Source organism: Camarhynchus parvulus, chromosome 1 (genome assembly GCF_901933205.1).
Source record: "Camarhynchus parvulus chromosome 1, STF_HiC, whole genome shotgun sequence".
In the NCBI taxonomy this organism is placed as follows: domain Eukaryota; kingdom Metazoa; phylum Chordata; class Aves; order Passeriformes; family Thraupidae; genus Camarhynchus; species Camarhynchus parvulus.
In genome coordinates this window covers 80,758,899-80,782,857 of record NC_044571.1, presented here as the reverse complement: position 1 = coordinate 80,782,857, position 23,959 = coordinate 80,758,899, and the positions used below count along the sequence as shown (strand labels likewise).

General features: G+C 39.4%; 1 protein-coding gene across 1 annotated transcript in view; it reads left to right on the top strand.

The window, feature by feature from the left end:
• TYR (tyrosinase) overlaps window positions 1-23,959 on the top strand; it is a 42,394-nt gene that overhangs the window by 5,309 nt on the left and 13,126 nt on the right. Inside the window, exons 2-3 of the mRNA XM_030951210.1 lie at window positions 5,031-5,247; window positions 14,488-14,635. Of these exons, the coding sequence (XP_030807070.1) occupies window positions 5,031-5,247; window positions 14,488-14,635 (365 nt within the window). The remainder of the gene's footprint in view (window positions 1-5,030; window positions 5,248-14,487; window positions 14,636-23,959) is intronic.

Genomic DNA, 23,959 nt, shown 5'->3' with positions numbered 1-23,959 from the left:
GGCTGTCCAATAGTGTATAGCCATGCTTGCTCAGGAGTCATGTAAGGTAAAAGATAAAAGAATATACACCTCTAGAGGTGTATAAATCAATAGCTAGGTTGATTTCATAAAAAATGGGGTTTGTTAATAATTCACCAGCAGAAGAAGCCTACCATCTCTCTCCAAAGAGATGTGTCTGAGTGATTTCACAGTAGACATGGAGACAGCAGCAGTGACAGTACAGCTTGGAGACAGCTGCAGAGCTGTCAGACCAGGAGGTGTTAGTGAATACTTCATCAGTAATTGGTAACAGACTTTCCTGCATTCTGAGGTGCTTAATCAGGTCTAGGTTGCTCTTCAATTCTGGGTTCCCTTCAAGCAAAAAGGTGAAACTCAGCCAGCTTTTACTGAAGGCTGAGAAAATACCTTTGAAGTCCCTAGGTTTGTTTTAATGCTGTCAGTTCATGTTTGTCTTATCTCCTTTTAGCTTGAGTTTCACAGCTCCCCCAGTTTATATATGTGCCATAAGGGGAAGAAAGACAATCAAGGACCTCACCCTTTTAGAAGTTTCTTAGAATTTCTTCAAGGCTTTGCTTTGTATATTTTCTCCTTTTCTTTCAATTCTCTGCATGTTTAACTTTTCCACTCCTGCCAATATTCAGCAGTATATGAAGAACCAAATATAAATATACACAATCTCTTAAAACCTTTTTGGTCTGCTACAGGTACAGCACCTTTCAAAGCTTCACCTGTAAAAACAAGGTCCCAAGATACAGCTTGTATCTGGGGATTTCCCTGCATTTTCCCAGTTTGGTGAGTAAATGTCTTCTGGATGCCACTTAATTAGGATTAAATTATGCCAGGCCCTAATGCAGCCAAAAAAGAGAAAAAATTAAACCTCTTTATAGCTGCCAAATGTTTTAAATCCAGTGTGAGAGCTGTGCTGTAATGAGATTCTCAAGCAAGCTTGTGAGAATAAGTGGAGAAAGATAATGAATCAGTGCAAAATATCTTTTGGTTCCATAACAGCTCTCCATTCTAGACTCCAGCTCAGAAGTCCAGACTTCATGTAGGACAAACAGGTGAGGAGAGGTGTGAAAAAAGGCAGTGAAATGCCTACATCACATCTCTGTGGCTGACACACATCAGCAAATCAAGTGTTTGCTCTGTCTGTAGTCTGAAGTGGTTCTTTTAGGCTACCTAATCTGCAACACAACACTAGAAAATGTGCTGCTACAGCTTCTGGAGGGGGCTCAGTGGCCTCAGAGGAGAAGCAGTGTAAGGGATCAGTTCTAAAGGACACAGAGTTGTGGATTACCTTTGAGCGGCTCTACTGCCCCAAAGAACTGAGGAACTTCAGATCACTTTGTGAGTGAGCACCCATTTAAATACCATAGAGAATTCTCTTTTCCCAAGTGTTTAGGTATATATTACCAGTGTTGAATGCCTTTGTGAGCACAGATCTAATAGGCAAAAGTAACCCCAAGAAATCTGTCACAAAATTCCCCAAAGCTTTGAATTTAAAGACAGCGGGCAAAAGACTGAACATCACTGAAATCTTCTGTAATGCAGTTCCCTTTATTTTGGCACAGGGGCTGGTCTGTGCAAGCAGTTGCAAACTAAAAGACAAAAGGTTTTCCCATTTCCCAAAGGTATGAGACAGTATCTTCTACAGTCTCTTTTCTAAGAAGCCCTCCACAGAGCTCTGTTCAAGATCTCAGCTCCAGTGCACAGAGGGATGTTTTTTCTGGGTGCTACAAGGTCCAGAAGAGATGCTGCATATTCTGGACTGCCATCTACTGGTACTTGCTCTGCTCACTACTTACATAAGCTTTTCCTCAGACTATCTTCCTAACAATTTCCCTGGAACTGGCAAATTCACACAAGCAGGCGCAGCTGGGATTTGAAGATGTGTCCAGGGTGAACTGGGAAATTTGATCAGGACTGTTCTGAAACAACACGTTTTAAACCAACACGTTTTAAACCAACACATTTACACTAGAAAGTATTCCTGCTGAAGGAAAATAAGGCAATGGTGTGACCCATTTTATGTATGCTTTATGCAGATTACATCCAGAAAAATCTATTTGACTGATCTATGTTCTATTATCACTTACACATTGAGTGACTATTAAAAAAGCAAATTATAGTTTCAGGATAGACCCATAATTAATATCACCTAAGTTAAATATTTCTGGAGAAGCATTCTGGTTAATTTTATGACCAGGCCTTAATTTTTATTTCATAAAAAGAAATAGCAAAAGGTTACAGACAAGCATTTTCATTCCTGGGACTTATGTTGTGGCATTTCTTGACCATGACTTTCCAAAGGCCTTGTGGCATCTGGCTTCTGTTTAGGATGAATTTGGTTAGTTAGACAGTTAATGAGGGCTACACTAAAACATAAATGGAAAAAAACATTAGCAGTCTAAAAATTTATAAGTCTGATGACATTAACAATTACATTAAATCCCACTGAAATGGATAAACAGAACAAAGGGGAAAAGTTTCTTTGTTCAGAGATATATTTAAGCTCATGCTTGAAGATTCCCTGCCTGAATATCTGAAAACTGGGTCTCGAACACAGCATGTGATTCCTTTTAAAGACACAATAGGGATATATCCCTAGGGCAGAGAGAAAACGATGAAAGATAGGAGATGGCAGGATGGAGAACCTAGGAGATATGAATCTAGATAAAGCCCATAGGAGAGATAGATACAAAATCCGCACATAGGAAGCTTCTGAGCCAAGAAACACCTGAGAAACAGGTTGAGCTTCCCCAGCCAAGACACATTTGCCTTCATCACTAATGCACTTCTAGGGACACAGAATGGTACATTTTTATAAACAATTTACTAGAGTTTCTCCTGAACCATTCACCTACTTTCCTGCTAGTGGGAATCAACTCACTCAGTAACACAAACTAATCATAAAACCTGCATAAACTATGATTTGTGTTTATAACTGTGGGCCTCTCCCTGTCACTACCTCTCCTTTCTTGGTGTGGATTCTTACAAGAGACTCTTTAGAGACACACTCCTGATCTGAGTCCCTCTTACAGGTGCAATCCTGACCCATTTGGTGAGCTTCTGGGAGAAATGTGCTCGTGCAACACTCTGCTGGAAAACTACCCACAGCCTCCAGGGGCTCCTCAGTATTTTAACAGACATGGACAGATTGCAGCTAACAGAGCAGTGTCTAAGGATAAATTGCTCTGATAAGCTTTCTTATGTACTCCCAAAAAAGATGAGAATAGTCTTTCATCATATTCATATTCATAGAAAATTTATCATTTAAGAACTCAGGGTTCTTAAGGACTCTGTGTTATATCACCAGCTTCATCAAACATTATCTATGAATTTGTCATCAAATCACTTACAAAAGAATTCATCTGATCTCCTTCCACTTGTTCAAAAGTTTGTTCAGCAGCACATCAACTTGCCTTTGGCTCTCTCTTTAGTTAGTTCAGAAGCACATCTGAGCCTCCAGGGTGTGATTCATCCCACCTTAATGCAGAAATAGAGCATTAAGTTGAATACTCTTAATTTTGCTTCCCTTGCTAACTACAGTTCAGAGATAGTTTCAGCATTGATTTTTTTACTCATTTTATTTCATTGACTTAGTCAATGGAGAGAGTTACATCTCAGCTACCAGATATCTGGTTTGGGAGAGCTGTATCACACTCAGGAGATGGCTCCCTCTCCACTGACTGCAGAGGTCATCCTGAAGTGTTGCTTCAATCTCACAGTTTCTATGTGGCTAGTATAGGTGAAAAGAATCTCCCACCCACTTCCTTCAACAGAGAATTTCATGTTCTTCCATCTATCTCATTCAAAGCAGTGATGATTGCTTTCGCTCATCTTCTTGTTCGTTGTTTTGGTCCATGAAATAGAAATATACTTTTAGGATAAAAGAAATTGAGGTTTCACTGTTAAGTGTTTTCTCCCCTATGACGTTTCAATCACTAATGAAAACTAGTCTTTCCCTACCCCAATTTCTCATTAACCACATTGATTACTTGCTAAGTGCAGAGTCCTGTGCTTTAAAAGGGTCTCTGGAGGTTTGGAGTTTTACTTGTTTTGGTGGTTTTTTCTGAAGAAAAGCAAAACAATAAACAGTTAAGTTTGATTCAGAGCCTCAACGCTACGTGCTGGTATACAAAATAACTTCTGGGAATTCTGAGATGCTGTTGTTCTGTTTCATTCTCATAGATCCGCCACTGAACTACCTTTGTCTTCCAGGAGTCTCAAACTGGACTGGCAGCTTCTGGAGATCATCTGAAAAATAATGACTTTTTATGCCATTGTAATTGGATTTTATCTGTGAACCCAGAACATTTATATAAATGATGCTGGATTCTAGCAGTATTTTACATCTTTATCCATCTCTCTCTTTAAGAACCTTTCTCAATATCCATCACTACGGTATTTCAGTTGGTGATATAAGTTCATGTCTGCAACACTTCTGGGAAGTATAGCAGTAAATTTCCCCATTTAACACATGTAACATCATTGAGACATAGAGAAAGTAAGTGTCCATTTACCCTGAAAATATACACAGATATTTTCATATTTTTTTTTTCATATTTCAAGTCAACATTTCCCACTCTCACTGTACTGGGTAAAAAAAAATCCGTGATTATGGCTTTGTTCAGTAGCCTGCTGAAGCCAAAAATCCTCCATTTAGCAAATTCAGCAGCAGATTTACCTCTGTGTTCAGCTGCATTGGTGGGTAGCACTGTATTTAGCCTCAGTGAGCTTTCAAGAGCATGAATGATTTGATGCCTTAGTCCACTTGGGCAATTTCAGTGTATTACTTCAAAATGTGCACTGTATTAGAGGGCTATTTTCTATGAAATAACCATCTTTTATTAAAATCTTACACATAAAACATATAAATTCAATTCATGCCTATTCATAAAACAATATGTATTCTTGAAACAAACTTATTGCTTTGTACATTTTCTTTGTTCTTAAAAAACTTCAAGTACCTCTTTTTCTTCTTTTTTTTTTGTAATTGCAACTCCTCTAATAGAAAGTATTTTATCCAGGTAATCTGCACTCGGTCTGAAGAGTACAACAGCCAACAAGCTTTATGCAGTGCCACAAGCGAGGGGCCTATAAGGAGAAATCCTGGGAACAATGATAAATCAAGGACCCCAAGGCTCCCATCCTCAGCTGATGTCGAATTTTGCCTTTCTCTGACTCAGTATGAATCTGGACCCATGGATAAAATGGCCAATTACAGTTTTCGAAATACTTTGGAAGGTAATGTACTTTATTCTGTTACACCATTTCCAGCTGTAAATTGATTCTCTCTGGGATTAGAGTCTTCAAACTCTGGGCAGTTTGAATTGATTTAGTGAAGAATAACTGTAAATAAAAGAAAAAGTTATGCTTTCACCTGGAATAGCAGAAGACAGAAAGAACCACATTAAAGGCATTTGATAACAAACTAGAAACTCTAGACTGTATCAGACCCTAAGCCTGTTAGGAGATACTGTCTCCTGCTACAATCAGCACCATGCACTGCAAAAAATACAGCACAGCAGAAAAGGAGAACATCCAATAATCTGCTTGTGCACAACCACGAGTAACCCTGTAACCATGGAGGGTGCATATTTACCCTAGAATTCACTGTATTCCAGGGACCAGGCTGGATAACAAGTGTGAAAGAGAATGTTGCCAGCTGGCATGTTATGTCTACATCATTCCACTGTGAACTCTACAGCAGGCTTTTTCCCAAACTCTAAGAAACATGGATTAAGTTATCCATCAAAAATGACACTTAGTATAATTTCCAAAAGAATTTAGCAGTTTAGTTATCTAGCTATTTAACCTGTTTTGAATTTTCCCTTTTGGCTAGTAAGCAAAAGTTCCTTACTAAAAATATTCTTAATAATCTGTCTACGAAACTCTTTTGAATCTTGTAAAATTCTGAATAAGCAAAGATAACACGTTTTACATTTAACAATAAATATATTTCTACAATATCATATATCAGCTGAATTAAATGTGATCTACTTTTGATCTCTCAGACCTTTTGGTTTTCAAGGAACTGCATAAGGGCATAACAATACAAAATGGGAGTAGGAGTGAGGATAAGAAAAGAGTCATAAAGATGATAAGAGGGATGGAGCAACTCTTTTATGAAGACAGGCTGAGAGAGCTGAGCTTCAGCCTGCAGAAGAGAAGGCTCCAGGGGAAAATTACTGGGGTGTCCTAGTACATTAAAAAAGAAGGGAGAGGGACTTTTTATGTGGGCAGATGGTGAGAGGACAAGGGGCAATGGTTTTAAACTGAAAGAGTGGATGTTTAGATCAGATATTAGGAAGAAATTCTTCACTCAGAGGATGCTGAGACACTGGCACATGCTGTCTGGAGAAGCTGTCCATCCCTGAAGTGCTCAAGGCCAGGTTCGTTTGGGCCCTGAGCAACTTGATCTAGTGAGTGGCATCCCTGCCCATGGCAGAGGGGCTGGAGCAAGATGATCTCTAAGATCTCTTCCAACCTTAACCATTCTACGATTCTAAGATGGCAAAAGTTTTAATGTCTTCCGTCTTAGTCTTAATGCAGTGTGGAGTGCCAAAAAGCTTTATGGAGAAAGTGGACCATTTGCTTTTTTAAAAATAATCAGAAATTCAGACTTTTTCTGTTGCAGCCTAGAGAGAATCCAGACAGTAATTGTCTGCCTCTCCAAACATTACTGCGCTTTCTGTCCCTGAAAACAGAAACTACATGAAGTATTGGAAAGAAAAAGGTGATATAACTGAGTAGAGCTTTGCCTACATTTTACTCCATGAAGTGTGTGAATAGATGCAAAGGAGTAGAGAAAAAGGAATTGAAGTAAACAAGTAATGAATTACTAAGGACCTACCATCATGCTACTGGTATTGCAAACAAAGGCAAAAGCACAGACGTTGAGAGTTTTTCTATTTTGTTTTTTAACCTGAATTATTTCAAAATAACTTTACACCACAGGACCACAAACGTTTCTGCAACCAACTTATTTAGATAACAAGATACTCAAATGCAATATGAAGTCAAGAATTCATGGCTAATGCTGAAAAAGATGGAAAGTTTTTAAAGAAATTTTACTGAAAAAAAATCTCTTATAATTGCATAAACTCCTTTCTTAAAAATGGCTAGCTTAGTTTTTTGTTGTGTAAAAATGCCAGGCTTAGATTGGCAACTTGCATTTACTGTCTCTGTGTCTGCTTCTTCTGAATTTTGTTCTTACAAATGTGTTAGGACCCTTGTAGGTCCTAACATTTTGTTCTTTTTCAAAGCAAAACATTTTTCCACCCTGCTTTACTTATTTGCACAATCTTGTGCCAATACACCTAAGGTCAAATTCTAATTCCTTTTAGACCCCAAGGAAATTCAAAGTGCATTGACCTTACTGGAGTTACTTTAGGTTTATGAAAGGTGAGCAAAACTAGGCCTGTAATTGACCAGTTCCTGATTTATGACAATGTGAGGGTTACATCTCAGTTTTAGTTCTGTAATGAAAAATACTTGTGATGACATAGAACATCCCCTTCTGGGCAAAACTTTATGCTTTTTCATTCTTCAGTGCACTGGAAAAAAGGCTAAAACTTTCAACCTTCAAAGGAGCAAGTATCAGCATCATTATGAGCAGATAAACAACAAGGCAGGCTGAAATTTCTGTTTGACTAACATAAAGTGCTGCTGCAGAGACAGAAATTATGTCACTGAAGAATTTATATCACAATGCCAATAAACAGAAAAGGTCAATATTGTTCAATAAAACACTCCCACGAGCCTGTGCCCATGAATTGCCCTCTATGTGACAGATCAGATTCTGCTACGAATGAAAAACAACCGGTTAAGAGCAGCTTACACTTTGCCCCTGGAAGCAATTATTTTAAATAGGGTTTGTTGATTCGTGGTCCTAACTGGGGAGCACCGCTGACTTCATTGGAAACTTCATGGACACAAGAGAACAGGAAACCAGCCTAGTTTAAAAGCATCCAGAAAGATCAGAAATGGATTAGCTGACTGCTAATTAAGTAATTTGGCTTCTCTGTTCAGTTCAGTTTTGGAGTGTGACACCTTGAATGCTACTTCCTAAGAATAAGAGATGGCTGAAAAATTTAGACTTTCTTTTTCTTTATGAGCAGATTTCATAGGTGAAATTACTTTATTCACAGCAACTTCAAATTAAAATCTAGGCCTTCAAAGTTTTGCACAAAGTCACAGAAGAACATTTAAAAATTCTAAAACCCTGTATCAGTCATTATTCATGAATTAACACATGACAAATGGTATCAAGCCAAACCATGTCATAGCATTCCATTGTCTGTCACAATTATATATTGTTACTGCTGTTTTGTCATGAAATAATGGAATAAAACATCAAACATTTCAAAATGTAATTTCATTTCAAAAGGACATTTTCCTTTTTTTTCTGAAATGAGAAATTTTCATCTGGAAAACTTTTCTCAGTATGTTCACAGCAATCCATAAAGCTACAGAAAAAATGGTTTCTAAAAATGAAGTTAGCCAACAGAAAACTTCTAATTGGAAAAGTTTCAGGCTACAGCCAACATTCCTCACCCAGCTTGAACCTCCACTCCTAGGTAAATTTGTACTGTGCACTGTGAAAATGTTTTCAAGTTGTAAACAGCCATTGCTAGAGAACGAGAAAGACTACTCAGCGCAGATCACGTTGAAACTCTACCAGAGGAATTTTTAGAAAAAATAAGTAGATTGTGATATGGTCTAAATTAGATAATCACAAACTTTGATTTACTCCAGTGACATAGGCCAAATTCCATGGATCTTGCAGCTAGCACACTCTAGAGGGATTACAGTAATAACACCACCTGAGAAAATATGTAACATTTAACCCTGAAAAATTTCCTGTGAATTTGCCAATGGCATAAATACTGCAGAAGTAGAAGCTAGAAGAACATCACTAACTTCAAAGAGCTTAAAGAATATGGCCTTAAAATTCTTATATTCCTCCTGTTTTAAAGTCGGTGCATCTATCTGGCCTGGACTTCTCTAAAATGTGAAAACTTTATTAAAGAAAAATATTATAGAGAGAATGGGAAAAAGCTGAACTCAGATAGAGAACCATAGAATCATTTAGACTGGGAAAGATGTTTAAGATCATTGAGTGCAACCATAAATCCAACACTGTCATGTCCATCACTAAACCATAGAATCACAGATTCATTAAGATTGGAAAAGGTGTCTAAGATCTCCAAATCCTGCCATTTTCACAATTGAAACATATGTCCAGATGCCATATACAGATGTTCTGCGAACACTTCCAGGCATGGTGTTTATACCACTTATATGGATAGCCTGTTCCAATGCCCAGCCACCCATTTTGAGAAGAAATTTTTCCTAAAATCTCCTCCAAACTTTCCCTGTAGCAACTTGAGATAACTTCCTCTTCTGTTTCCTGCTGCCTATGAGAAGAGGCTAATGCCCATCTTGCTGCAGCCTCCTTTCACGCAGCTGTACAGTGATCAGGTCCCCCTGAGCCTCCTGTTCTCCAGGCTAAACACCCCCAGCTCTCTCAGCTGTTCCTCACCAGACTTGTGCTCCAGACCCTTCCCCAGCTCCATTGCCCTTCTCTGGACATGCTCCAGCCCCTCAATGTCCTTCTTGTAGTGAGGGGCCCAGAACTGAGCATGGAATTTGAGCTGTGGCCTCACCAGTGCCAAGTACAGGGGACAATCCCTGCCCTGCTCCTGCTGGCCACCCCAGTGCTGATCCAGGCCAGGATGCCACTGGCCTTCTTGGCCACCTGGGCACTGCTGGATCATGCTCAGCTGCTGTTAACCAACAAGTCTTTTTCCAATGGGTGGCTTTCCAGCCACTCTTCCCCAAACCTGCAGCATTCATGCTGGGAACCACCAGTTCCCCTGGTTGAACCTCATACAATTTTCCTCAGCCCATCAATCCAGCCTGTCCATATCTCTGTGCAGAGCCTTCTTCCAGCCCAGAGGAGGGCAACAGGAGTAGTGAAGGGTCTGGAGCACATGTCTTATGAGGAGCTTCTGAGGGAGATGGGGTTGTTTAGCCTGAGGAAAAGGAGGCTCATGGGGGACCTTATCACTCTCTGAAAGTAGGTTGTAGCCAGGTGGGGTTGGCTTCTTCTCCCCAGAAACTAGCAGCAGAAAGAGAGGACATAGCTCCAAGCTGTTCCAGGAGAGATTTAGTTTGGGCATTAGGAGGAATTTCTTTACAGAAAGTATGATTAGACATTGGAATGGGTTCCCAGGGAGGTGGTGGAGTCACCATCCCTGGAAGTGTTTAATGAAAGACGGAACATGGCACCTAATGCCATGGTCAAATTGACATGGGATGTTTGGTTGGACTGGATGATCTCAAAGGTCTTTTCCAACATCATTGATTCTGTGATTCCTGGCCTCCTGCAGATCAACCATCCAGCTTAGTGTTTTCTGCAAATGGACTGGGAGCGCAATCAATCCCCTCAACATGCAACAAAGCAGAATCTGACCTTTAAAGTACCAGCTGTTCTTTTCCCTGGCCTAGAAAGTGACACAAAACTAAAATTTATTTTGTAAGAAATACTGTTCTGCAGTTCAGAAAACCACTTGCAAAACTGTTATGGATATCTAAATGATGCTAGGGATGCCAGAGATGCTAAACAGTTCCCCCAGACAATTAAAGCAGATAGGATTGTTGGAATGGATCCTCCATTTCTGTAGCACTTTGCAGTGCTAATGCTCTCCAAGCTGTGCATACCTGCTGTTAAGTGTAGTTACAGCACTTCAGTCAGTGGCAAATGAGCAACTGAAGAAAACACTACCTGCTTTCTACATAAAGTTTTGCACTTGACTGATGGTGCATGGACATCTATGGGTCTCTGTTAGCAGATTGAAAAATCCACAGCTAATATAATTAAGTACTCTATTAAAAGATATACACCTGAGCTAATTGCATGCTGAATGAGAACCATCTATATACCATCCTAAAAACTATCAGGCAGCCTTAATTTTTGAGCAGCAGCAGCATTATTTTCTATTATAATAAACTTTTGTCTAAATTCCCACCTGATTTAATTCAGCCTGGCTCAGTAAAGCTACTTCAAATCCACTGAATCACTGTTGCTGATCAACAGTGTTAGAAGCAGGAGCAGAACAAGGTTTATGAAACCCTAAAACTGTGATTTTTGTCTTATCCAAATCACTGGAGAAACTTCAGTGATATATGTCCTGATAGCTATTTCTGATGTACCATAATCAACCAAAGGTTTATAAGAACATCTCAAAGTTACAGCTTCCTATACTGGCCAAGATGATTTAATATCTCACTGCAGACTCCTCCATCCATTTGTCAGTCACTCTCCCTCCTTTTTCGGTACCATCACTTGTCCTTATCATATCCTTATCTGAGAGTCTACATTTTAGGGGCCTGGGAAAAAAACCTGACATCCCACACTCCAGGGGAGTTTACTGCCAGAATAGTCAGTGAAATCAGTTCACAAAAGGACTGACGAGGTAAAGTTAGTGCAGAGGAGAGGAAGGCACAGCATGGGGTAAGGTAGCTGGAGGAAGAAGGGTTCCCCTATACAGAGACAAGGAACTCTTATTTCAGCTCACTGCTTGTATCTGTAGTCTCATGTCTGCTTTAGAGGTGATTTTACTGCAGCTACCTCAGCAAAGTTTCCTATACTCTGAGCAAACTTTGAAGTTTCCACATATTCTTTTTCAGCAACTCCACTCTAGTATGTCATCCTGCATAACTGATTGTACTGAAGTGGTTTTAAAGTCTGAAAGAGTAAGACCCAAGCTAATAAGATGCAACGACATCACATCATGGCTTTATTCCTGCTACTTATAAATTTATATGAAGTTTTTATAACAAGTGATCAGATATTAGAACAGAATAATGTGCGGTATTAAACATGACATCAACTTTGACACTGAATGGATGCACCCCAATTATCTGGAGCTGGAGGGTGGGGTTGCTAAAGCTGTTCCAATGCAGAGATTTTGATGATTAAGACAAATTACTTATGTGCAGATGTTCCATGAAAAGCTGTCCAGAGCCAAAATAAGTATTCTGTGTATTTTTGTGAGTGATTAGCTCAAGTGTTTAAAATGCATTAAGAAATGTAAGAGGTATCCAAAGTCTGATATCAAACATCTAGCTGTCTACCCAGACCCTGCAATAAGTTTTATTTTTCCCTTAAACATACTTTGATTCTTAATGCAGTAGAACATAAGTGGAAGAATTGTTTCAGAATGATACACAGATATGTGCTATCCAGTTAATGTTCACAGAAATGTCCTAGTACTGCCAAATTGATTGATTCAAGTAACCATGTGCTGTGGCCAGTAGCAAGAAAGCCAAAATTGTTGCCACTTCTTCCTGTGAGTTCTGGACAGACTGTCAATGTACATATGTTCCTTACAAGTAATATTTTACTCTGCTTTTCCTCCTTATTTGATAGCTAGAAAACATAGCATTCACCATCCTGCAGATTTCTATGGGCCCAATTTTCACTATGAGAACTTCTGTCCTTTGCCATTTATGTGACCAAGCTGACTCTGGAATCCTGGTCCATATCTGATGTACTTAAAATCTGCAGGTGACAATGTGCTCTTCTTTGTTTCCTGAATCCAGACTTTACCGTAAAGTTTACAACATTCAAAGCAAGCCAACTCTACCTTCTCCAAATGTCCTAATTATATTTTCAACTCTGATTTCCCCTGAAATTTTCAAAAGCTTCGTCATACTATAGACTCAGAAAGATGGATGGTTATTACTGTTTTTTTGGTACTTAGGTGCTATAGTTATGATTTGATTCTTCTTATAAATACCAGTAGGTTTATGCCAGATGTTCTCCCCATGTTTGAAGAGGTTGACTGACAACAAAAGGCCCAATGAGGGAATTTAGAGTGGCAAAGCAATGCAATAATTTCACACAGAAGATCAGAATCTCAGTTGGGTGTGAAACTCAGGTTTCCAAGTTCAGAGTATGACCCTACTCATTAGGCAATTCTAGCCACGTCTCAATTAATACCTTGTCTGACTCAGAGATGAGCAAATCCAGAGCAAGGCAGCTGAAGCTGTGGATCCAAATTCCATGTTACACGTTAGTGTTTTCACAGGGAAGGGGCTTTTTCATACCGGCTGTAGGTTAGTCCCCTGAACTAAACACCCACTGATCGTTGGCACATTTTAGATTTTCTACAAAAGGAATCCAACTTGCAAAGTCAGCAATTGCCCTGTGGTGTGAGTAACAGTGTCAAATAGCAAGACTGGGAGATTCACTTCAACAGTATATTACTGATTCTCATTCAAGTGCTAGTTCTTCATCCAAATAAGTAAATAAAGCAAGTGTGCAAAGTCCATTGGGAATTTCCCATAGATAAAAGCTAATATCTTTATTTTCTCCACTTTGCAGATATGATAAATTAAAACAATATTTAGGAAATACTGAGGATCAACACAATGATCATATTGTTCACAGCTCTTTTTATTTGATAATTAAATTGTGAAGAAGTTTTAATGTGCCTCTATTAAGCTTCCTCGTACTACAGCTTACAGAAATTATGAGAAGACAACTTCAGTAACCAAATAAAAAAGACAGATATGAGTCTTTGTGGCATGGATTCAATATGAGAACTAGTATCAGGTTCAGAAATAGACTGGGAGGACAACCTTGCTTTCTCTTTCTATTCTCTGGGAAAATCCCAGAGAAGGATCAGATGTTTGAATTGGCTTTTACTAGGAGTCCTTGCAAGTAAGTTGGAAGCATGGCTGATGGGATGATAAGTAGGGCTATAACATCAATCTTAAATATAGACAGGCTACCAAGATAAAAACTAATGCACAAACTCGTCTTCCAGTATTTCCTGCTTGGGAGCTGGTCTGGGTAAACTCTTCCTAAAGTCCATCTTTTAAGTGTCCTCCAAAATAACAGCAGTCCACAGACTTCCATCCTGCAAATCTGACTGTAAAAAGTTATTGATTACTCACCAAATCTTTCTGTAGAGATTATAGATCACATTGTGTTGGCTCCTATTGGTAGACAAACATGTTCTATAGAGGCAAACATTAATAGATGACTGAGTATATGATGAGATAAAATAGCCTGGTTTATCTTAGGAGCCTGTAAGTAGAGAGATTAAAAATTGAAATAAAGTGAAAAAGTTTTCTCAACATAAATAAATGTCCACACATAAATGTCTCTAGGGATTATGTTGCTTTTTATCAGCCGGACAAAACAGACCAAGAAATTTAAAAATATAAAGCAATTAAGCAGTACATTTGCTGACATGCTGCATTAGCTACACTGCAGGAGTTTTAATTTAGCTTATTTTAATTTCATCTTTGCTCTGCCTTTGAAATATATTAGCACTCCTTTACAAGTTTTCCTAAGCTCTTGTCTAAAAAGCTGAATATAAATGAATGGAAAGTAAGTACTTTGATCTTCACTGTTACTGGAAAAGGAATTATACACATTGTCATATCAGCATATGATTTTCTCTACAGGCTTTGCTGATCCACAGACTGCGATATCAAACCCAGCACAAAGCGGTTTGCACAACGCACTTCACATCTACATGAATGGCTCCATGTCCCAAGTACAAGGCTCTGCAAATGATCCTATCTTTGTATTACACCATGCATTTGTGGACAGGTAAGTTTCATTTTCCTTAGTAAAACTAATTCATTATGTGGGATTTTTTTTTCCAGTGGGCTTTTCACCTGCATTTCAAAGAGTGCAAACATTTTACATGTTTTTACACACACAACATTTGCAGACATGTAGAAAGGAGCTGTGATGTTATTTGAAAGCATGTGTCTTTCCTAACCAGTCTGTATGTTCACTGGATTAAATATAATTTGATGAGTTGACAAATGCACTCAGCTTTTATTAAAAAGGTAAAAATAGTCCTTCAATGATGTCACAATGATTAATATATATGAATGTGTATGTCAGGAAGTTGGGATCAAAAGTGAGTGACTCATTTTAACATGACTATAATAATTTGGAGCAATTCCTTTACATTCTAAATGTCAGGGCTGTTTCAATTTCATAAGGGAAATCTAAGCCTGCTATTCATAAATAAAGAGGAAAAATTAGTATTTAAGTGTGAAAAACAAAATTCTGTTTCTTGATGAAAGAGAAGAGTACAGCTGTGCATAATGAAAGGAGAGCAAACAGGAGGATATCATGTTTATTAATAAGAAAGGGTAGGAGAACACAGTTTTGCAAGAACTGGTGAAATTGCTACATTGAGGGCAACATTCCAAGATTTCATTTCTGTGTCACTACTGAACATTTCTGTTCACTTCTGGGTCACATGTGAATGGCTACAAACAATTTACTCTGGACTGCATTTACACCAAATTGTGATGACTAAAGAGCAATTAAAAAAAAAAAAGCTAAGCAAAGAACTGTAAAAGCCACACTAACACTTGTTCTGGAGCAGTTTATATTTTCTTATCTATCTTCTACTTTTTTTCCACTGAATGTTACTTGACTACTGCATTGCTTAGGGCAAAAAATAAACAATATACAAACTTCCATAAAGCTGCATGCTCAGAAACCTACTATCTGAAACTCTGCCTGCATGCAGTAAGGTACCTACTGAGATTAAGACCAAAATGGTTTCTTTCCTTTGGGCCACTGAGGCATGCAGCATAGGAGAGATTCAGATTACAGCTTGCAAGTATCATCTTGCAATCTCAGGTAGTCTCAGGCACATCAAAACTCTTCTATGAAACTTTATCCTATTTAAGTAAAAAGCTAGTATGTATAAATAGACAAAATTGAAGTTGGGCTTTTGCTCCTTATATATATTTAAAATATAAGAGGACTGAAAAAAAATACTATTTACATCCAATAAAAATATTATATATATATATATATATATGTATAAAGAAGATTATATATTTGATGAGCCTTATGGTTATATTATCCATCCAGAAATAAGGCATCAAGTCTTAGCAGGTCACCCAGGCATCAGTGGAATTGTTCCTTCAATGGCTGACTTATATGTGTTCTGCTCCTCATATCGTAGTGTATAATTAGCCTTCTGGAGGTGTAAGTTTTGAAAATCTTTTATGTGAAAAGCTTTTCTTGAGGACATTTTAAACCTTACACAGTGTAGCTTAGCTGTGATTTAGCATATCCATACATTGACTGCTTCACAGGATGGGTGGATGAGGGTTTCAAGTGTGGTTACTAATCTCAAGTTGGTGCCTGGAAATTAATTTTCCAGCATCTAGGCTATTAAAAAAATGGATCAATTGAATATTCAGAGAAAAGGTACACAGAAGATAAAAAAAATATGTTGCGCCATATCAAAAGAATTGTTTTCTTTAGACATTGACACTTGCAGGAGACCTGTGCACCTCTTAGCTCCTACTCATTGCAGACTTAAACAGCACCTTGGTCTTCATGCTGACCCTTTCCTCTGAGGAATTTCAGTCATGGTCATTATGAGTCCCTGGAAATGATTCTCATAACTGTAGTTGTTATCAATTTTAAAAGGCAAAATTATTTGCAAAAGATAACCTCATTAAACTGTACTAGTGTTGAGGAAACAAACCACTGCACAGGCTCTGTAGGGGCAATGGAGATATGCATGATGCAACCTCATCCCATCTGGCAGAAAGACATCACCAGTGCTCTGCAGCTGCTGTGAATATGGGCCTTAGTACACACAGATGTAAAATCTGAGAAAAATGCTGCCTTTTGTGTAGGTGACAGAAATGCATTAGCCTGAGTCGGGTTACTTAGCATCTCTATCTGTGACAGATTAATCATGCTTTTAGTTACAATTAATAAGTAGATGACTGATAGGTACATACAGTGCATTTTAGAAAATCTTGTTCCTCTCCTACATAGACTTGAAAGGCTGCAAAGAAATTTTTTTCTGAGAGGAAGGCAAGAATGCAAAGAATAGAGGAAGTGGGAGATAGTCTCCAGAGCAGCAGAAGCACATTTTTTGGTTCTTACCAACTTTTCTCATTAGGGTAGAATACTTTTGAGCTGACTGCTAAGATTATATTGGGCCAATGGGTTTTTAACAAACTTTTCAACTGTGTCTTCTGATGACAGCAGCAAGCACAGTTCTGCTGGGTTTGCAGAGGCAGGGAGCAGCTCTGTGTCAGGAAATCAAGAATGGTTGCGCACTTTGAGCATCCAAGTAGGATCCCACAGAGGAATTTCCTCGCTCCACTGCAAATGTCCTTGGGTGAAACCCAGCATGCAGCTTACTCTCCCAAACTTTCATCCCCTGGAGATGTGGTTCCTTCCCATCGATTTCAGTGAAGGTTTTGAGGAGCTGTGGATCTGAGCTTGAGCTAACCCATCTGCACAGTGGGAGATATTAGATGCCTACGCAGCAGGGATGCTGTCAGGCTAAATGTATTAATGACTGTGAAATGCTCAGTTACATCCATAATAGGAGTGATAACAATAAGGCAATAGATCATTGGAACTGATTTTGCATGGAAACATATGGTACAGAGGAGGATAAACAAGTGTATATGGAGTCTGCTGACAGGTGTGAGCCAAATGTTAGGAATTGCTTTCTAAACTGAGCAACAGGCAGCCTACCATCTGCTGTCCCTCACCTGCCCTGCTCAGGCCTGATGCACGAAAGGAGGGAAGGATAGATGAAGCAGAGGTGCAATTGAGATCATGCAGGTGAAAGAAAAAAGCATTGGTTTCTAAACACTTCCATTTTCACTTCCATTTTTTTTTTACGTCGCTCCCTCTCAGTAGTGCAGAGGTATGAAGGTACTCAGGCAACAGTTTTATTAGCAATGATTAATCAGGCTCCTTGCCTTCTTATTTGCTAGAAGATGTAGGGATCAAATCTCAGTGTTTGGTAAAAGCAGACGACCACCCTAAAAATTATTAATTGTTAGCTTAATGGCTTAAAAAATAAAAAGAAAAAAAGATGCAACAAAATATACATTCAGCAAAACAAGTGCTTTTTTAGCTCTCTGAAGCATTTCTCTTAATTGCAAATCTCTTTACTATTCAGATATGCTCTACAGTCAGCACAAGGGAATAACAAGGGAGGAGTCAACCCACACAAGCTGTAAGGAGCAGCTGCACAGGCCATGAAAGCAAGAGCCCACAGTCCCACTTGAGATCACTGGGGTGTTTTCTGTGCTCAGAGAAGGAACTCTTTCCTCTCTGCTGGATCTTTTAGACATTTCATCTCTAGAGGCATGTGGTATCTTCATCTGTTAGCCCTGCACTTCTATACTTTGAATATTTCAGCTTTCTTCTCATTTATTTCATACCTCTATAACTCTGGATTTCCACTCCACAACCCAACAATTTCCCTAAGAAAATCTAAAAAGCAACAGAGAATAGAAGTTGTCATTAAAGATCTCTTTACAGCTTTATGCCCATGCGGCAGCTAATGCAATTGGGCCTCAGTCCTCAACTTGTTCCTAAGTTCTGCAGCAATGGGCAGGGTTTATTACAATAATGTGGATGGCTTCCAAAGGCCCTGGTTTTAGAATGAGCAATTTAGAAATAATTTGCTGAAGACACACAGTCTATGTGTAGGATATCAGTCTCTCACCTCTCTAAAGCCAAGTATTTGTTAGACTATTTACATATTAGTCTAGAGCTAGATCCAGATTGCCAGTTCTAGTGATGCCATCATTACAAGACCTGTTTTCTCCAGCTATCATAAATAACCGCACAGCTCAGAATGCTGCTGCAACCACCATCACATCAACTCTATACTCTTCTTAACTCCAAGTGTTCTTCTCTGTTCATACCCTTCTGCTGCTTCTTTGCTCTCTTCACATCAGATCAGCTGGTTTCTATTGGGAAGGCCCTTCACTGCTCAACCCCAAATCATTGTTAAGGAATGACCCCTCCAAAATATTAATCATACCATTCTGTACTGTACACCTTTTTGGCATTCAGGCAAGTCCCTCCATACTCCTCCTTAGTGAGTGGACTATTGCAGTCCCAGTGCATGGGAGCCTGGTCCTCCTCCTGTCTCTTTGCATCTCTCTGTTGTGCCTTGTCCTGTGAGCATGTTGTAAGTTCTGTTATTAAGGGACTCATGCCCCTGGTCTGTGCAGCACCTGGCATATCCTTAGCCTCTGACAGTGGCTCTCAAGTATCAAAGAAACAGAAGGTAACAGTTGCTTCATTTACCATCGCATGAAATAGCAAAGACAAGACACAGCTGGACATCCCTGCTCTGATCAGCAGCACCCCATTCCCTCTGCCAACTTTATGGACATTTTCAGTCCCTGTGGATTCAATATATTCACCATAATGCCAGCACCTTCTTCCACTTAAAAAAAAATAATAATAATAGTAAGCAGCACTATGGCAAAAGTGGAAAAAGTGATTTCGTCACAAAAAATGCTTTAACAAGAGAAAATTTGATTTTCGCTCCCAGGAGATGTCAAAATAAAAGTTACTTATTTTTACTCTGTTTTTGAAACAGAACATTTTCGTTTTCTCTTGGATGTCATCTCAGGGTTTTTAAACCAAAAAATGGCACAAGAAAAAACCAAGTTCTTCTCTTGTTTTGAAATGTTGACAGGAAACAAAAGCTTATTTTAGAAATTAAAAACTATTTGCTTCAAGGATTTGGAACATTTGGAGAAAATGCATTCAAAAAGAATCATCAGAAATTCTTGTAAGACAACGTTATGTTTCCAGACTTGTTAAATACATTAAATAAGAGTGATTCTTTACCCTGAAATGTCTCCAGTGGGAGACAGCACAGATAAACCATGAGGCTGAGGAATTATTTTCTCCCTTTGGTATTCAAAAACTTATAAACACCAAAACTTTTGACTGAGGTGCAGCTGATATGGGAATTGTAGTACAATAATATATCAGCTAACAATACAGCAGTCTAAAAATGGAAAAATCACATTATAAACACAAATTATATGATCAATTTTATTCCTTGATATGAGCACAGCAAGGCTGTTACTGCTTTTTGAGGTTACAATTGCAAATGACACAGCCATAGAAGTCATATTTTTCTGGAGCTGGATGAGCTACGGCTTGGAGCCACTTGAAATCTATTAGACAAAGGCAGGTCAAGAGGTTGCCATTAGCAATATCCTGGGAAGAGAGCTCTGATCAGCATGCACAGCTACATCCCACCAGCAGGTTCTGTGGCACAGCAGCAAGGTAGCCCAGCTCTCATCCTTCCCTGTTATTTAAAAAATTCACCTTATTACAGCAGCTCCTGCACACAGAAAGCAGCTCTGTTCTATCGAAAGGGACTTTGAGGAACAAAACTGCTCTCCAGCAGAATCTCTAAAATGAGGGTGGGCCAGGAATGACTCTGGGTCACAAGCTTTATTGGCACACACAAACTCCTACAACAAGTATGAGATACAGAGCATGTAAGTACAGAAGGCGGGGATAAACTTGGGCATGGAAGGTTTTAGAAAGGAAATTTCTACATTTTTAATTTTGCTTCCCCTTGGGGATGTCTGCAAATGAGCAGGAGGACACATGCTCCCTCTTTTACCACAAGCCCACTTTTGGCACTGAGCAGAGCTGCTAACCTTTCCCTCCTAACCTCTCAGGCTTTGTAGCATGTTAACCAGAGCTACTCAGCTTGTTTGATGGAGCTGACTCACTCAAAGTGGGCTCAGTATGTGGGCAGAGTGAGTTCACATCTCCTGTGAAATACCACATAAATCTATCCATGGAAAGCAGAGTGTAAGTGGGAAGGATGGGGTGTTGCTGAGAAACAGCTCCCCAGTATCTCTGCTTTGATATCGCTGCGTCTGGGGCTGAAAGGCAAGTCATACACCAAGATACTGAGCTGGGCTCTAACATCTCCTTCAGCAAGCCTGAGCAGTTGCAATTGCAAAGCACCCAAAGGGATGCAGGAACAGCCTTGGAGGGTCACATCACCTGTCATGTAACACGGACAACGGCTAGAGGAAAAAGTGAAGGAGTACAGGTTTAGAGCATCCCTGCTGCAGTGTACAGAGGGGGACTGAGTATATGCAGCACATTTGAGGGTGTACCTGCATTTAAAGTAACATTAAATAAGTCCTCTGGATATCCTCTGGATATCCACATACTGAGGCAGACACAGAGAGAAATAATGACAAGGATCAGGCTCTGGAGATAAATATTCTTTTTATTGATTAAGCATACATATAACCTATAGTGCTGCTGCTCCACCTTGCTTTAGGGGAATGACCAGAGAAAGATTAAACAGATATCTTCTGCATCATATGTGAAATTCAGCAGTTGGCAATCTCACCTGCCATGCCATTATTCAGGCTAGATGTTTGTAATGATCCATTCTGTTCATAAAAGTCTATTATATAGCAGGTTCAGTTCAAAGAGTCCCATTTAAAGTGCAGGTTTCATATCAATCTTACTGCAAGATTTTAGTTCAACCAACACAATTACTGAACGGATCACACCATATACCACATATTTTGCAAACAATTACTGGTTTTTAAAAGGAAAGGTTACACCACCCTGAAACTTCACAAGAGCTGCAGGGCTAGTCTTCACCTATTCTTTTAATGCTGGAGGAGGAGGAAGCTCCCTGCGGCACAGCAATCAAAATGAACTCTGATGCAGACAGCTAGCATTTCCTTCCTGCAGCACTTCTGCAATAACAGCTGATGTAATTGTTCAAATCGTAAAAAATCACAAGAAAACATGGTACTTTTCTCACCCACATGTAGCTACCTCCTATTCAACAAAAGAAATTATCACTTCACTTCCATAGATGTGATTTATGTATTATATGCCCTTGTGAACCTCAATAATGACAATATTTAAGTCTCAAAAGAACTGAATTGCAGAGCACAAAAGTGGGTTCCATAGTGTCAGTCCAGCTACCTCCACAGCTATCCATTTTAATCAGCTTGTTATCTTTGTCTTCAGGGAAAAGTAGTTATTAAACTTCAGAGTAGCTGGCATTTTTACTATCTCTGACTTCAAGCGATGTTTTTGTGTTAGCAACAAATCATGGCAAAAATGAATCTGAGAAATTTAACACAGGATATACATTCCACCAAATGCTAACTTTTGTTTTCAATGCAGCACATGGTTGGTTGCATTTCGATTTCCTTATTTACAAAGCACACAGGACACCCCATAATGTCTCATCTATAACCTGGGGTTTTCAGAGTTGGACAGTATTGGAGACCTAAATCTGAATGGAAAACGAGTATCTCTAGCCAAACATTACTCTGGTTTGTCAGTAAGGGGTGAAACAACACACATGATGACAGCCCTTAAAGGAACAGTTTATCTCCTGCACCTCAGAAATTTATTTACAACATTGTGTTAAACAAAGGCTGACTTGACTAAGAAAAGCAACAGAGTTCAGATCAGATATCCGACAGAATCTTGGTGCACCTAATCCTTATTTAAACTCATTTCTTTCCAGCAGAGGTATGGACAAGCCCCCACAGGAATTAGATTATTTTGCCAATAACTGGGTTAGGCTAAGGCACTACCTAGTCCCATGCTGGAGAATACAGACATTCCTCTGCGCAGGTTCCTACACCTTTTTTCCACTCAATTCACTCAGACACTCAGCTCTTGTCTTTAGTGTAAGGCTTAGCTTTTCCATCATCTTCCTCTTTAGTAAAAATAAAGTTCTTTACATGGTAATATAACAGCAAAGTTGGGCTCAGCACTTGTTGTTTCATCCTATCCAGTTTTCTGAGAAGGCAAAAACCAGTAATATTTCAGTAAGGTTTCTTTACTGGGAAAGTAGGCTACAGGACTGCTCAGCTTATTAAGCCCTGTGGCAGGGGAGGCCAGATCCTATATGGAATGGAATTGAAGCCTCAGGTAGCTAGCTACATGACTTTCTTGGGAAGGTTAAGCATCTTGCAATGTAACCAAAGGATATTGTGATAGCAAATGGGGAATAGAACTGCAGGACTTCAGCAGCCCTCACTGGGAGAGGAACAGAGAGCAGTCATCTCTGGTCAGGATCATTCTATCTGAATTTTCTGCAGGACACTGGTGCTTGAGCAGCTTCTTTTCACAAGAGAGGCTTGAGGAGCTGGTGACATTTTTTATTCTAGGAGAGAAACATTTGGAGAACTGCATGATTATTGGAACAATGAGGGGAAGCTATGTCACCCTCTGCAGCCAAATAAGCATGCAAAGCAGCAGTGGGAGATCCAATTGCATTTTCTCCAAATAGCTGTGGAAGATGAAGTCATTTGACATAAAGAGGAAAAGTGTCAAATGGAAAGTATGAAGACCCTTCACTTAGTCCTACAGACGTGTTGAGGGTGTTTGATAGATTAGGAGAAAAAGTTCTAAAACACATTGGTAGGGGAAATATTAAAAAATATCTCATAAATGGCATGGAACTGTGTCAGCCAAGATCTAGGTTCAAAAAGGAGAAGCTCAGGAAATGGGTCCCTAGTTTAGGGAAAGGTTCTTCACCCAGAGGGTGATTGGGCATTGAGCAGGCTCCCCGGGGCAGTGGTCACAGCACCAGCCTGACAGAGTTCAAGAAGCATTTGGACAGTGCTCTCAGGCACATGGTGTGACTCTTGGGGATGTCCTGTGCAGGGCCAGGAGTTGGACTCAGTGATTCTTGTGGGTCCCTTCCAGCTCAGGATATTATATGATTCTATGAATGCAGCAGCTGCAGTAACCTTGAGGTTTTCAAGAAACTGGGACGTAGGCAAAGTAGCATTGGTTTTCTCTTAGGTGGGTTTGGTTGTATGAGACTACCCCTGGTCAATTCCCTCCCTCTTGTTTCCTTTATCTGACACTTACCAAACATCTAGTTTGTGCAGTGAGAACAAAGGAGAAGAAATTGTTGTAGTGAGATCCATGAAGCAGAGCAGTGCCAAGATCCTCAGGTGTCACATGGCTGCCCAGGTCTGGTGGCACTTTGTAGTGTGTGGGAAGATGTCAGCATACTGTATGTTATTGTACCTCACTCAGAGAATACTACTTTAGGAGACAGCCTGTAACCTTGCTGAATAAGGAAGC